The 14410-nt window shown below is 41.2% G+C and overlaps 1 protein-coding gene across 4 annotated transcripts in view; it reads left to right on the top strand.

Annotated features, from left to right (window-relative positions):
- Window positions 1-14410, top strand: part of LOC132382983 (CCR4-NOT transcription complex subunit 3-like) — a 147777-nt gene that overhangs the window by 78960 nt on the left and 54407 nt on the right. For all 4 annotated transcript variants that reach the window (XM_059953634.1, XM_059953633.1, XM_059953632.1 and 1 more), the window contains exons 2-3: window positions 3866-3933; window positions 6443-6510. In XM_059953634.1, coding sequence (XP_059809617.1) covers window positions 3909-3933; window positions 6443-6510 — 93 coding nt within the window. In that variant the 5' untranslated portion in view covers window positions 3866-3908. The remainder of the gene's footprint in view (window positions 1-3865; window positions 3934-6442; window positions 6511-14410) is intronic.

The raw sequence follows: 14410 nt of genomic DNA, 5'->3' as shown, positions 1-14410 counted from the left end.
TGAAAACTGCTGGAATTCAGGCAACAGGCACAAAATGCTGGTGGAACGCAGCAGGCCAGGCAGCATCTATAGGAAGAAGTACGGCTGACGTTCCCTCAGGACTAACTGAAAGAAGAGGTAGTAAGAGATTTGAAAGTTGTGTTTCTTTCATAGTCGTAATTTTGATAGTAAGCAGAGTCAAATCCAGATCTTAAATTCATTAATCCACTTTACAAAATGAACTCCCATTGTAATTTTGAGAAAATAAGGTAATTGATAACAGACTGCAAGAATGCTTCAGATAATTTGTCTCGTATATAATGGAGGAAAAGATCTCTATGAAGTGCAGTGTAAGGGCAAGTGTACTGTTAATCATATACTGACTTATATATAATCATATAAGTACTTGCACTACTGTACTTCCCCTTTTCTATTTTCTAATTATGATTTATAATTTAAATTTTTATTATATTTACTTTGATTTGTATTTCAGGGAGCGCGAAGCGCAGAAACAAATATCACTGTGATGATTGTACACTCTAGTATCAATTGTTTGGTGACAATAAAGTATTTGTATTTGTATTCATGAATTTGTTACTGTTATGCTCAATATCATATTGTGATCAATGTAGTAACTTCCCTCAAATTGTTTTATTAACATTATTTTTCAAGTAGCAATGACAGTTAGTTCAATGATAATTTATAGTTTGGACTAACAAATAACCAGCTTAAACTGAAGCTATCTTTGTCATATCATGATAGTCTTCAACTATTCTCAGTTAATAGAACAGTAACAGCACAGTTCAGGCCTTTTGGTCCATGGTGTTGTACTGACCTTTTATCCTATTCCTCGATCAATCTTAAAGCTTCCCTCACACACAGCCTTCCATTTTACTTGTATTCATGTGTCCATCTAAGAGTTTCTTAAATTTTACTAATGTACCTGTCTCTGCTTTCACCCCTGGTACCCACCACTCTCTCAATATACCTCTGACATCCTTCTATACTTTCCTCCAATAACCTTAAAATTGTGCTGCCTTTTCAGCCATTTCCACCCTGGGAATAAGTCTCTGGCTCTCCACTAATCTGTGCCTCTTATCTTTCTTATATTCCTCTATTAAGTCACCTCTCATCCTCCTTTACTTAAAGAAGAAAATCCCTTGCTCACTTAGTCTATTCTTATGGGCTGTATTCCTGGTAAATCTCTTCTGAGTGTGGCTTCATCTTGGCACAAAAGGAGGCCATGGACTGACATGTTTGAATGGGAATAGGAAGGGAATAAGAATTAAAATGGTTGACTACTGGGAAATTCTGCTTTGGCAGATGGAGGTACTTGATAAAGTGGTCTCCCAATTTACAGCTTGTCTCACTAATGTAGATGAGACCACATTAGGAGTGTCAGATACAGTAGACGACCCCAACGGATTCACAGGTGAAGTGTTGCCTCGCCTCGATAGACTGTTTGGGGCCCTGAATGGAGGAGAGGGAGGAGATGGTTGGACAACTGTAGCACTGGCCATTTGCAGGGATAAGTGCCAGGAGGGAAATTAGTGGGGAGGGATGAAAAGACAAGAGAATCACAGAGGGAGCAATTCCAGTGGAAAGTGGGAAGTAGGGTGGGGGAGATAAAGATGTATTTGTGGTAGGATCCCTATGGAGATGTTGGATGATAGGCTCGTAGGGTGATAGGTTAGGACAAGAAGAATTCTTATTACAGTTAAGGCAGCAGGAAGGTGGGGTGAACGCAGATTTTCGGTAAGTGCAGGAGATGCTGGTGAGGGCAGCTTCTATGCTGGAGGAAGCAAAACCTTGTTCTTTGAAGGAGGAGGACATCTCTCATGACCTGGAAAGGAAAACCTCTTTCTGGGAATAGATGTGGTGGAAATGAAGGAACTGAGAAAAGGGAGTAGCATTTTTATAGGAGGCAGGGTGGGAAGAGGTATAGTCATGATAGCCAAAGGAATCAGTAAGTTTATAAAATATGTCATTAGATAATTTGTCTCCAGAGATGGAGAGAAAGGAGAGGAGGGGTGTTTGAAATGGACCAAGTGAGTTTAAGGGCAGTATGGAAGTTGGAGGCAAAGTTGTTGAAATTGCACGAGCTCAGCATGGGTGCATGAAGCAACACCAATGCAGTCGTCAATGTAACGAAGGAAGAGTTGGTAAGCATCACTGGGGAATGTTAAAATGAAATGTTGTTTTCCCTGTGCCCTCACTGAAGTCCCAGAATGAGTTAGTGGTCCTGTTCTTAACTGGGGTCTTGTGCAGTGAGGCCTCCCTCTACTCTACATTCTGATTACAGTTGGCCCTCCTTATTCGCGGGTTCCGCATGCGCGGATTCAACCAACCGTGGATCGGCTAAGCCCGGAAGTTCTCTCTCCAGCACTTGTTTTTGAGCACGTACAGACTTTTGTTTCCTTGTCATTATTCCCTAAACAATACAGTATAACAACAATTTATTTAGCATTTACTTTGTATTAGGTACTATAAGTAATCTAGAGATGATTTAAAGTATACGGAAGGATGTGCATAGGTTACCACGGATCGGGATCGGGTATCGAAAAAAAATCTGGAAGTTCTCTAAGTTGGAACAGTTACATCCGGTATTATTTAGCATCAGTTAGTCAAACGCTTGTCTTAGTATATAGTATATATTTTACTTTTCTATGCATATAAAATACTTTAGAAATGTATGTATTTCAATAAACCACTGCGTTGCTTAGTAATAATCATAGCTTTCATTGGGGCAGGGCCTTCACATGCTCCATTATTCTCACTTTATCCTTTAGAATTGTTCTGATCGTTGACTGACTGTAGCCTAATGCTTTTCCAGTGACCGATGGCGTTTCACCTCTTTCTGATCGCTTTATTATTTCCACTTTATTTTCAATTGTGATTGTTTTCCGCTAACGGAGCAGAAACACCGCAGGCAGCAGGTCCTGAGCTCTGTCGGGTCCTAAAGTCCACCTCACTGAGACAGGTTAAATAAGGGACTTGAGCATCTCTTTCTTTGGTATATGCGGGGAGGGGGGGGGGTCCCGGGACAAATCTTCCGCGGATAAGGAGGGCCGACTGTACATTAAGAATGCTTAGAGTCCGTATCCTTGTCACCAGAAATCACATTCCAACATAGAATTCCTTTCAGCCAAAGGTTCAAATGTTCAAAGGTTCATTTATTATCAAAGTATAAGAGTTCTGAAATTCTTTGATTCTCTGGGTAGCCATGAAACCAGGAAAGAAATGAGAGGCAGCACAATCAACAAACCCCAAATTCCACCTCCCCGAAAAAAAAACAAAAACGGAAAAGATACATCAACCCCCAAATCTCTCTCCCACATAAAAACTGAGCAAAATGGATCAGGCACATTGACCCCCAAATCCCTCATCCTGCACAGAAAAAGTGAACAAAACAGATCAGCATCTTTGTGATGGAGCCTATTGGTTAGTGATTATATCTGTCCAGTCTGAAAAGAAGCTTAATGGCCAGCTACAGCAGCATTATCTTCCGGATGAGCTGGCCCTTTGTCAGACTTTTCTATTTTTTGTTACATTGTGTCAAATGGTTGGCATTTACAAAATATCGGGTTGTGATTCTTCAAATATGTTTGCCTATCAGATGTAGGTGTCAGATTTTATCTGGGTTATGGTGAATTGGGTAGTGATATGCAGATAATTAAGCAAAGGTAACTGTGTTAATGAATGTGTCACATGGTGGCTGTTGCGGTGTATTGGGCTGAAATATATTACAGTATATTGAGCTGAGAGTCAATTACAGCACATGGGTTATGTACTTGATTACATCTCTTATGGTTTCTCCTGTGTGTTTCAACCTGATCACTGTCTTTTATGGTCTGTAAAGTTGCTGACCGTAATTTCTCTCTTGCAGCGCACTGGAGCATGGTTTTAAGGCACTGACTGATCGTTCAGTCATGGCTGATAAAAGGAAGTTACAAGGTAAGATATTGTTGTGTGAAGTGTGACATTTTGTCAGGAAAGATGATGAGCACGTGGTGTATTAGTACTGTTTCTAACACCTCGTTCTGAAATATAAAGTGTCTTCATGTCTGCCTGTGAAAGTGTTCTGATAAAAGATACTTGAATTTTTTGGAGAATGTGACAGATTTTTGATTTCCCTGATTCAGACCGTTGGGCAAATCCCCTCAGATGGTTCAATCAGGTCACCATTCAGGATTAGAAAACACCATCAGGTTAATGGTAATAGCATTTTGTAAGTGGCTCTTATAAATTTCTCATGGGATTCTTATTGAATGTCAAAAGTTCAAAGTATATTTTAATATTAAAGTACGTAAACTTTATACAACCTTGAGATTCGCGTCCTTACAGGTAGCCATGAACCGCAATAGAAGACTGTCCAGACACCCAGTGTGCAGAGAGAAAAAAATCAAATTGTGCAAACAAACAGCATTCAGAACTGAAGTTCACAGCGCCAGGCATCACTGTAGCCGATTCAGAAGTCCATTAGTTGCAGGTCACAGCCACAATCCAGCTCAGAGATGAGCAAACCCCATGGAACAGTGCGCCAAACCGGCCCGTCTCCTGCCTTCAACCATTACAAAATGGCCCAGTGCTTAAATTATCCAAACCTTGGGTCAGATCTATTCTTGCGTTAGCTACCCTAATTGCCAGCTCCTCCTCTGTATTATATTCTCCAGTGACAGGTTCAGCAGAAGTCACAGATCAGTGAAAAGTTAATTGAGGCTACTTTAAAAACAAACACGAGGCACTAATTCTTAATGGAAGGCAAAGGGACTTTTAGAATTACATCTTAGTACCTTCTTGGTTATCAATCTACCAAATGTGTTTATTAAACTCCTATTAAAGCTTGTAGCAGATATACTTTTTAGAATTATTTGGATCAGAGACGCTATTATTAAAAGGTTTAGTAAAAGGCTATGCCTGTCGACTGGATGATGATCAATGTATATGCTGGGTATGGTCCTCAGTCTACAAACACGTTTCAGTACGAAGAGAGTTTTCCAAACTCTAAATTTTACTGTTGTGCGTTATGGCACTGTAGAGTTCAAGCAGGCTCTCTGAGGGGAAAATAGGTGCAAGAGTTGTTCAGGGGACCAGGGAGGAAGTGGTGAAGGAGGAGGAGGAGAAAGCATGCAGAGGGTTTGAAAAGGAAGTACATAGGGCAAAATAGGCAATTCTAGTCTCTGGAAAAGGTGCCAAGTAGAAGGCACAATCTTGCTGAAGTGCGGAGAATTTGGAAAGAGATATGGAGAAAAGTATTCTGCTAAAATGAATAATAGACTGCAGAGAGGTATTTGATATATCAAATACAATTGTACATTATTTGGAATATGGATTTGTAAATGAATTTTATGCTGTTTTTCAGCAACACACACAAAATGCTATTTAAACCCAGCAGGTCAGGCTGTATCGATGGAATTGTGTAAAACAGTCTCAACGTTTCTGGCCAAGACTCTTGTTCATGTCTGGAAAGCAAAAGGGCAAGATGCCAGAATAAAAAGATGGTGGGAGGAAAAGAGGCTAGCTGGAAAGTGATATGTGAAGCCAGGTGGGTGGGAAAGGTCAAAATTAGAGAAGGAGGAATCTGATAAGAGGGGAGAGTGGACCATAGGAGAATAGGAAAGAGGAGGGGACCCAGGAGGAAGTAATAGGCAGTTGAGAAGAAGTGAAAGGTCAGAGTGTAGAATAAAGGAGGGGGGATTTGTTCATTGGCAGGAGAAATTGATATTCATGCCATCAAGTTAGAGGTTACCCAGACGGAACACAAGGTGTTGCTCCTCTACCCTGAAGGTGGCCATTGACCAACACTTTGGAGTGAGTTTGGGAATATTTCGTCTGGATCCCCTCCAACCTGATGGCATGAATATCGATTTTTCCTTCCAGTAAACAAGCTCTCCCTACCCCCTCTCCTCTATTCCCCACTCTGACCTTTTACTTCTCACCTGGTTATTACTTCCTTCTGGATCACCTCCCTCTTCCCTTTCTCCCATGGTCCACTCTTCTCTCCTATCACATTCTTTCTTCTCCAGCCCTTGACCTTTCCCACCTACCCGGCTTCACCTATCACCTTCCAACCAGCCTCTTTCCTGGCCCCCCACTTTTTAGTTCTGACATCTTGCTCTTTCCTTCTCAGTCCTGAATTGAGGGTCTCGCCCTGAAACGTCATTTCCACAGATGCCGTCTGACCTGCTGAGTTCCTCCAGCATTTTGTGTGTGGATTTTTAGGATCTGCAGACTTCCTTGTGTTTATTCTATACTGTAATCAAAATGAGTGATTGTAATTCTGTTCACTGCTGAATATACATAGATTATGTAAATTTATACTTTAAAATTTTGTTTGGGATGGATGACTTTCCAAGCTGAGTTTCCATTAGATTTAATGTAATTTAGAATGTTTGACCATTGCAAACTCATGGAAACTTCATTCCGAAAGAAATGCTCATTCCTCTTTTTTTGTATTCTGCAGGAGAAATTGACCGCTGTCTGAAGAAAGTCAGTGAAGGTGTAGAAACCTTCGAAGACATCTGGCAAAAGGTAGAATTAATGAAAATTATCTGCTTTGTTCTTGTGACACTTTGAACTTTCTTCATTTTGTGTTCTTTTCTAGATTTACCAGTTATGTTATACCCCATCAGCGTACATATGAAATTTTTAATCTCTTATATTCCCAATATTATTTTTATATTAAAGACCATTAAATAATCCTTAAAAATGCCCAATTTCTTTCTGCTTATCCTTTGTAAAAACACTATTATCCTTTCTATATCTTGCTTAGTTAGTTTAAACTGGATAATAATTCAGGGGTTCATCTTTGAATCTGAATGAATATGCCACAGTTGTCACGGACCATCAAGATCTGCCTGGATAAATGTGCCTTCGAGAACATACTGGACATAACCAAACCAAAAGCCATGGATGAACCAGGCTGAGGCTAGATCTGTGCTATTCAGGACCGGTGATTCACCACTGTACAAGAAGTCCAGGTACGACCTACATACAGAAGGCTATTGTAAGAGCAAAAAGCAATTCTGATTAAATTTAGAGAATTGGATACATATCCGCTCTGGCATGTTTTGTAGACTATTACTTCCTACAGAGCGAAACTTAATATTACAAATGGCTGTGATGCCTCACTCTCAGTTGAGTTCATCGTCTTTTATAAATGCTTTGAAAGGGAGAATAAAACTACAGCAGTATTAATCCCTGCAGCATCTGTTAACCCTGTCTCAGAGGCTGACATCAGAAAATCTTTCAAGAGAGTAAACCCTCATAAGATGACAAGCCCTTATGATGTACCTGGTAGGATGCTGAAAATCTGTGCCAACCCAACTGGCAGTGTTCAAGGGCATCTTCAGTCTCTCTCTGCTGCAGTCAGAGTTTCCCACCTGCTTCAAAAGGGCGACAGTCATACTAGTATCCAAAAAGAGCAGGGGGAGCTGCCTCAACGACAATATCCCAGTTATACCTGCTGTGATGAAGTGTTTTGAGAGGTTGGTCATGGCCAGAATCAACTCCTGCTTAAGCAAGGACCTGAACCTGATGCAATTTGCTTATCACCACATTTGGTCTACAGCGGATACAATCTCACTGGCTTTCCACTTGGCCTTGGATCACGCAGACAATAGCAATACCTGTGTCAGGCTGCTGTTTATTGATGACAACTGAGCGTTTAACACAATTATACCTTCAGTTTTAATGAACAAGTTCCAAATCCTGGGCCTCTGTACCTCCCTTTACAACTAGGTCCTTGACTTCATCACCGGGAGACCCCATTCAGTGCAGACTGGAAATAACATCTTCTTGCTGACAGTCAACACTATGCACCTCATGGATGCATGCTTGGTCCACTGCTTTATTCTCTCTATACCCGTGATGTGTGGCTAGGCAAAGCTCAGACACCATCTATAAATTTGCTGATGACACAGCTATTGGCAGAATTCCGGATGGTGATGAGGAGGTGTACAGGAGCAGGATAGGTCAGCTGGTTGAGTGGTGACGCAACAGCAGTCCTACACTCAAAAGACCAAGACATTGATTATGGACTTCCAGAAGGGGAAGACAAGGGAACATACATCGAAGGATCAGCAGTGGAAAGGCTGAGCAGTTTCAAGTTCCTGGGTGCCAACATCTCTGAAAATCTATCCTGGGAACAACGTATTGATGCAATTATAAAGAAGGTACAGCAACAGCTACAGTATATTTCATTTGGAGTTTGGGGACACTTGGTATGTACTAAAGACTCTTCTTGCAGCTTTCTACAGTTATACCATGGAGAACATCTTAACTGATTGCATCACTGTGTGGTGTGGAGTGGCCACTGCACAGGATCAGAATAAGCTGCAGAAAGTTGTAAACTTGGGCTCTAGCCTCCCCAGCATTGAGGACACCTTCAAAACCTGATGCCTCAAAAAGGCAGCATCCATAATTAAGAACCCCCATCACCCAGGACATGCCTTCTTCTCATTGATATCATCGAGGATGAGTTGCAGGAGCCTGAAGACATGCACGCAATATTTCCAGCTTCCCCCATTAGAGTTATGAATGGACAGTGAAACCACGTGCAGTACCTCACTTTTTTCTTTTTTTTTGCTCTTTTTGCACTAATTTAATTTTATATGTATTTCTAATTATAATTTGCAGTTTATTTTATAATTATATATTACAATGCACTGCTGCAACAAAACAACAAATTTCAAATTTCACGACATTTGCCAGTGATATTAAACCTGGTTCTGATTCTAAATGTGTTGGCCTATTTATACCTCCCTTGCTAATTGTTCCGTCTTTCCCTAACTTTGCCCTTGCCTCAGTTTATAATCAAGTAATTGCTGTCTGTGTCCACTCACACTTGAATTAATTTTGAAAGACCAAGCTTTACTGTATTAAGAAGCACAACAGTGTTAAGTTGCACAAAAGTTCGCAGAATACTCAAGCAGGAATACTCAGACCCCAATTATGTACTTAGTTCTACAAAACTTTGTTTATTAAGACAGAATAGCAAGCATTAAAATATTTATTCGGGTATACACAGGCCCTTCTTATTGCAGCACACCTACTAATCTGCCTGATCCATTACACCGTTCTCAACCAGCCCCAAGAAACTACCCTCAAGCCCCCTACTGCTCTACTTTTATACCTTTTCCACTGATATGAAGTGCTGCGGGAAGAGGACCATTATCAGAACCAATCATCTCTTGCCACCACTCTTCATGAGACCCACCTCTGTATTCACCTAATTTTCATGTTCCCACAACTATATTCCCACGGTGTAATCGAAGCTCCTGTGGCCAGTTCTGCTACGTTCAAGGCCACAATGGTAAGCCATTTGACAAACACAACAATTAACCCTTTACAATACAAACATTAATTTAACTGATTTCTCAAGAAATTACTAGTGTAAATGATACATAAATATGTCTTATTTGCACTATTAATTTGACTATGTGCTCTTTTTGATCACCTAAAAACTGTTATGGATTTGAATTTCCTATTGTGACTGTTTATCTACAGTGGGAAACACCTCTGAAATGCTGGTACAAACTAATTCACACACGGATATTCTACAGATTTTCAAGGACAGAGCCACACTCCCAAGAGTAGTGTCATGGTGGCTGACTCTCTGAGTACACAGATCTTCCAGCTATTGATAGACATGCTAAGTGATAATATACTATACAAGAGATAGTAAACAGCACCAAATTTCTTGGTGTTCACCTGACGGAGAATCTCACCTGGTCCTTCAGGTCCATAGCAAAGAAAGCCCAGCAGCTTCTCTACTTTTTGTGAAGGCTGAAGAAAGTCCATCTCCCACCCTCCCCATCCTCATCACATTCTACGGGGGTTGTATTGAGAGCATCCTGAGCAACTGCATCACTGCTTGGTTCGGAAATTGCACCATCTCGGATCGCAAGACCCTGCAGCGGATAGTGAGGTCAGCTGAGATCATTGGGGTCTCTCTTCCTGCCATCACAGACATTTACACTACACGCTGCAAAGGAAACAGCATTATGAAGGACCCCACGCACCCCTTATAAAATCTCTTCTCCCTCCTGCCGTCTGAGAAAAGGCTCCGAAGTATTCGGACTCTCACGGCCAGACTATGTAACAGTTTCTTCCCCCAAGCTATCAGACTCCTCAATACCCGAAGCCTGGACTGACACCTTGCCTTATTGTCCTGTTTATTATTTATTGTAATGCCTGCATTGTTTTTGTGCACTTTATGTAGTCCAGTGTAGGTCTGTAGTCTAGTGTAGCTTTCTCTGTGTTTTTTTATTACGTAGTTCAGTCTAGTTTTTGTACTGTGTCATGTAACACCATAGTCCTGAAAAGTGTCTCATTTTTACTATGCATTGTACCATCAGTTATGGTCGAAATGACAATAAAAGTTGACTTGACTTGACTTGACTCTGGTCTGCAAGCTTCATTGAACTCAGTTACAATAGTGCAAATAAATTAGCCATAGTTGCCTGGATTGATGTGTGCCTTTTAACATTATCCCGTTGTCTTAACGTTTGGCTGATGCATATGCGGAAGTCTCACAGTCACCACTTCACAAGCCATATCTCTTCCTAGCCAGACCTCCTGCTGTGGGCCAGCCTGTGCTCCACAGACAGTATTGTTTATTTGTAAAAGTGTTCTTTTAGCTTGAAACTGATATTGCTTGCTTGCAATTTACATTAAGCACTGGAGGCTGATTCTCATTTGAATTAATGCCTGCTAAACTTACATAATTCCATAACTCATCAATAATCCCTAACAGTCCACATATGACTGCACCTTTATCCAAATGATGTCCTCTTTTCCAAATTCTTCAGGCTGAGGATAGAGCCTACTAGCATCAACCTTGTCAGAAACCTGTATACTTCATTCCTACAAGTTACAATTAATTTAGATCAATCCTATTCAGTTTTTCTTCTCATGCAACAAACCCCCTAACCTCAACAATCAGGTTAGAGAATCAGGGCATTACTGACTTCCAAGGCAAATACATCCTTCCAGAGCAATGAGGATTCAAACTAAATGCTATATTCTAAAGCTGGTCTCAAACAATACCCTGTAGAATTTCAATAAGGCTTTATTTTGTAAATACAACTCACTGGCGTATCTCCTTCCAGGTTGTTTTTTGTTACTGCATGAGTATCTGCAGTTCTAGAACCTGTCCCTCAAGACTCACTTGCATGGTGCTCAGGAGAAATTCCCTGTTGTGCAAACGGGATTCTTCTGTAATGTTCTATGGTTCTTATTTAACATGGATCAGTGCGGTTGTCTTTAGGACCCAGCGGAACCCCGGACTTTATTTAACATATCTGCGTGCAGTGGGTCATCACACCATTTTATATATTGAGATGCAATATGAGGGTGCACCAGGAACCTGGGATCACCATGCTGGGGAAAGCTCTGCAGCTAAGAAAAGAGAATGGTAGAACTTCCCTTTGATAAAACAAATCACAAGAAAAGATACTGTGGCATCTGGTGGTCTGTCAGTTGCTGCTAGTCCTTCTCAATGGCCCAAGATTCCTGTACTGGCTGGGATCACCCCAGCGCCACCACATCCACACTGTCTTTCCAGCCACATTGCCTTGGTGGTTCATTCCATGCGGTGATGAGATTGTAGCTTTGTTGCTACAGGAATGCTGGATTCCTGGCAGAGAAGTATGGAGAGTGAATGGATGTAGCTTTAAAGTGTAAGTGCAAACCTGTTTGGACTCCAGGACCAGCAAATCAAGTCAAGTTTACTGAAAAGGAACAGGAGGAGACCATGAACAATAAGTATCATCAGAGCTAATGCTTCTAAGCATTAAAGGTAGTGAAATTATCTATACAGTTGGCCCTCCATATCCGCGGGGGATTGGTTCCGGGACCTCCTTGCGGAGACCAAAATTCGTGGATGCTCAAGTCCCTTATTTAACATGTATCAGTGCGGTGCTCTTTAGGACCCAGCAGAACCCCAGACTTTATTTAACATGTCAGTGCAGTGGACATTAGGACCTGGTGGCAGACTTTGAATATGCAGTGTTTCTGTTCATGAAAATAATCACGATCGTAATTGAAAGTAAGGTGGAAGTAATAAAGCGATCGGAAAGAGGTGCAATGCCATCGATCATTGGAAAAGCATTAGGCTACAGTCGGTCAACGATCGGAACAATTTTAATGAAACATATGAAAGGCCCTGTCCCGATGAAAGCTGCAATTATTACTAAGCAATGCAGTGGTTAAACAGTGTATGTTTCTTAAGTGTTTTATATGCATAGAAAGGTAAAATATGTACTATATACTAAGAAAAACATTTGACTAACTGACGCTAAATAATACCGGATGTACCTGTTCCAACTTCAAATCCAACTTAAAGATGGACTCAGGAATGGAACTCATTCATAACCTGGGGACTGCCTGTACTTTTAAGTCATTTCTAGATTACTTATAATACCTAATACAATGTAAATGCTATGTAAATAGTTGTTAGACTGTATTGTTTAGGGAATAATGACAAGAAAAAATAGTCTGTACATGCTCAAACAACGAGTGCTGGAGAGAGAACTTCCGGGTTTTCCCAATCCGCGGTTGGTTGAATCTGCGGATAAGGAGTGCCGACTGTATCCACTTACTGGAATGGAGGTGTTTCTTGCTGTGTAAGCAAAATAATCAAAATGCACACTTGCTCACTGGTGATACAAGGCTGCAGGTAGGCGTCTGTGTAACTTTAGTTAGCTGTTTGCATGTGATATACCCCAGGTACACCACTAAACCAGGTGAAGGTAGCTGGTGAGCCTCATACCCCAGTGAGATAGGGATGTGCCTGTCCTAGCATGTGAAGTCAGTCCAGCAGACTGGACAGATGAGGACAACAGTGAGATCCAATGGCCAGGAAGCCGGATCTGCAAAGCTTCGTGTTAAGATTAAGGACACGACAAGGTACAGACGAAGTCATATTCATCCACTGCAAACGAGGAAGACACCAGTTGTGACGACTACTCATACCAGTGGACCTGGACTTCCAAGGTCAAGAGAGTGGAACTGCTGCAGTGCAATAGCTTTTCCTTTTCAAAAACTCTCCCACGCAGGTCTCCTGTCATTGTTGGATATGATGGGCAACCAACAGCTTCATGTAACTTACCCCAAAAAATAGAAAATGTTGCTTAGTCTGGACAGCCTATTTGACAGTTGTATGATCCACAACTGAAGCAGATTATGGAGGTGGTGGTGGATCTTGAGGTTTGGACTGGGTGTGGTCCCCCACTTCTTTTCCCCCCCTCGACCATCCCATGCTGAGTTCTACCAGCATTTTGTGTTTTTTATTTATTTCCAGCATCTGCAGATTCACTCGTGTTGCCTTTAAGACAATTATCTTGTTTTCATTGCTCTTCTAACACTTTCTGTCAAAAGTGGGGGGGGGGGGTGCAGGGGTATCAATGGAGGTCTGTGAGTTGAATGTTCATGCCAGCAGGTAGGAGGCTACCGTTCATACCCCCACCCCCCTTACCCTATCCCTATCTATAATTTTAGTCTGGTTCTCTTTTTCTCTCTTTCCCCCCTCACTATAATCTCCCTCCAGCCCTACCTTTCTTTCTCTTTTATTTCCCATAATTCTCCACCTTCCCCCTAGCTCATTTCCCTTCAGCCTATCACTTCCCAGCTCTCTACATCATCCCTCCCCCACTTCTTATCCCCCCCTCAACCATCCCATGTTACTTCATTCCGGATGAAGGATTTCGGCCCGAAATGTCGTCACTACCTCCTCCCATAGATGCTGTCTGGCCTGCTGAGTTCTGCCAGCATTTTGTGTTTTTTGTAATTGTCTTAAAGTCAGTTCTTTAAATATACTTGCTGAGAATTTTGAGATTTTAATAATTTTATTATCATAGAATGTATAAATTATACAACCTTGAAATTTGCTTGCTCACAGGTAGCCACAAAGCAAGAAACCTGAAAGAATCCAATTAAAGAAAAAAAATTAAAAGATAAAAAACCAACACCTGATGCGCAAGATAAAGAAAAAATACAAATCATGCCAATAATTGAAGTGAACAACAGCATTCCTAACCAAAATTGAGTCCACAGATCCAAACCTCAGAGCAGCCTGGAGTAGGCCCAAAGCCTTGGTATCAGTTCATCATATTAGCGGGCATGGAGCACAGCAGCTGGGCAGTGCTATATAATGCTATTTAGAATCAGAGATATGCAGATTGTAAACAGATCAGGACCCACAGGGTCTGTACTGATTATCAAATTCATATCTTATACAGATCCCACTTTATTTCTCTTGTAATTCCGTTCAGTTGCCCTCAGACTAAGATTTAATTGCAGATTAACACATAAGAAACTGGTAGTGCTAAATATCATGACTTTGGTTATCGAAGCTGCATTTTAGCTAGCTGTAAAATAAACAGAAGCCCTAGAGGAGTGCAAAGCTGATGAGGTGTTGAAGGTAGCATTT

Source organism: Hypanus sabinus, chromosome 29 (genome assembly GCF_030144855.1).
Source record: "Hypanus sabinus isolate sHypSab1 chromosome 29, sHypSab1.hap1, whole genome shotgun sequence".
NCBI classification, from domain to species: Eukaryota; Metazoa; Chordata; class Chondrichthyes; order Myliobatiformes; family Dasyatidae; genus Hypanus; species Hypanus sabinus.
The sequence above is the reverse complement of the archived record's forward strand: the minus strand, read 5'-3'. Positions and strand labels throughout refer to the sequence as shown.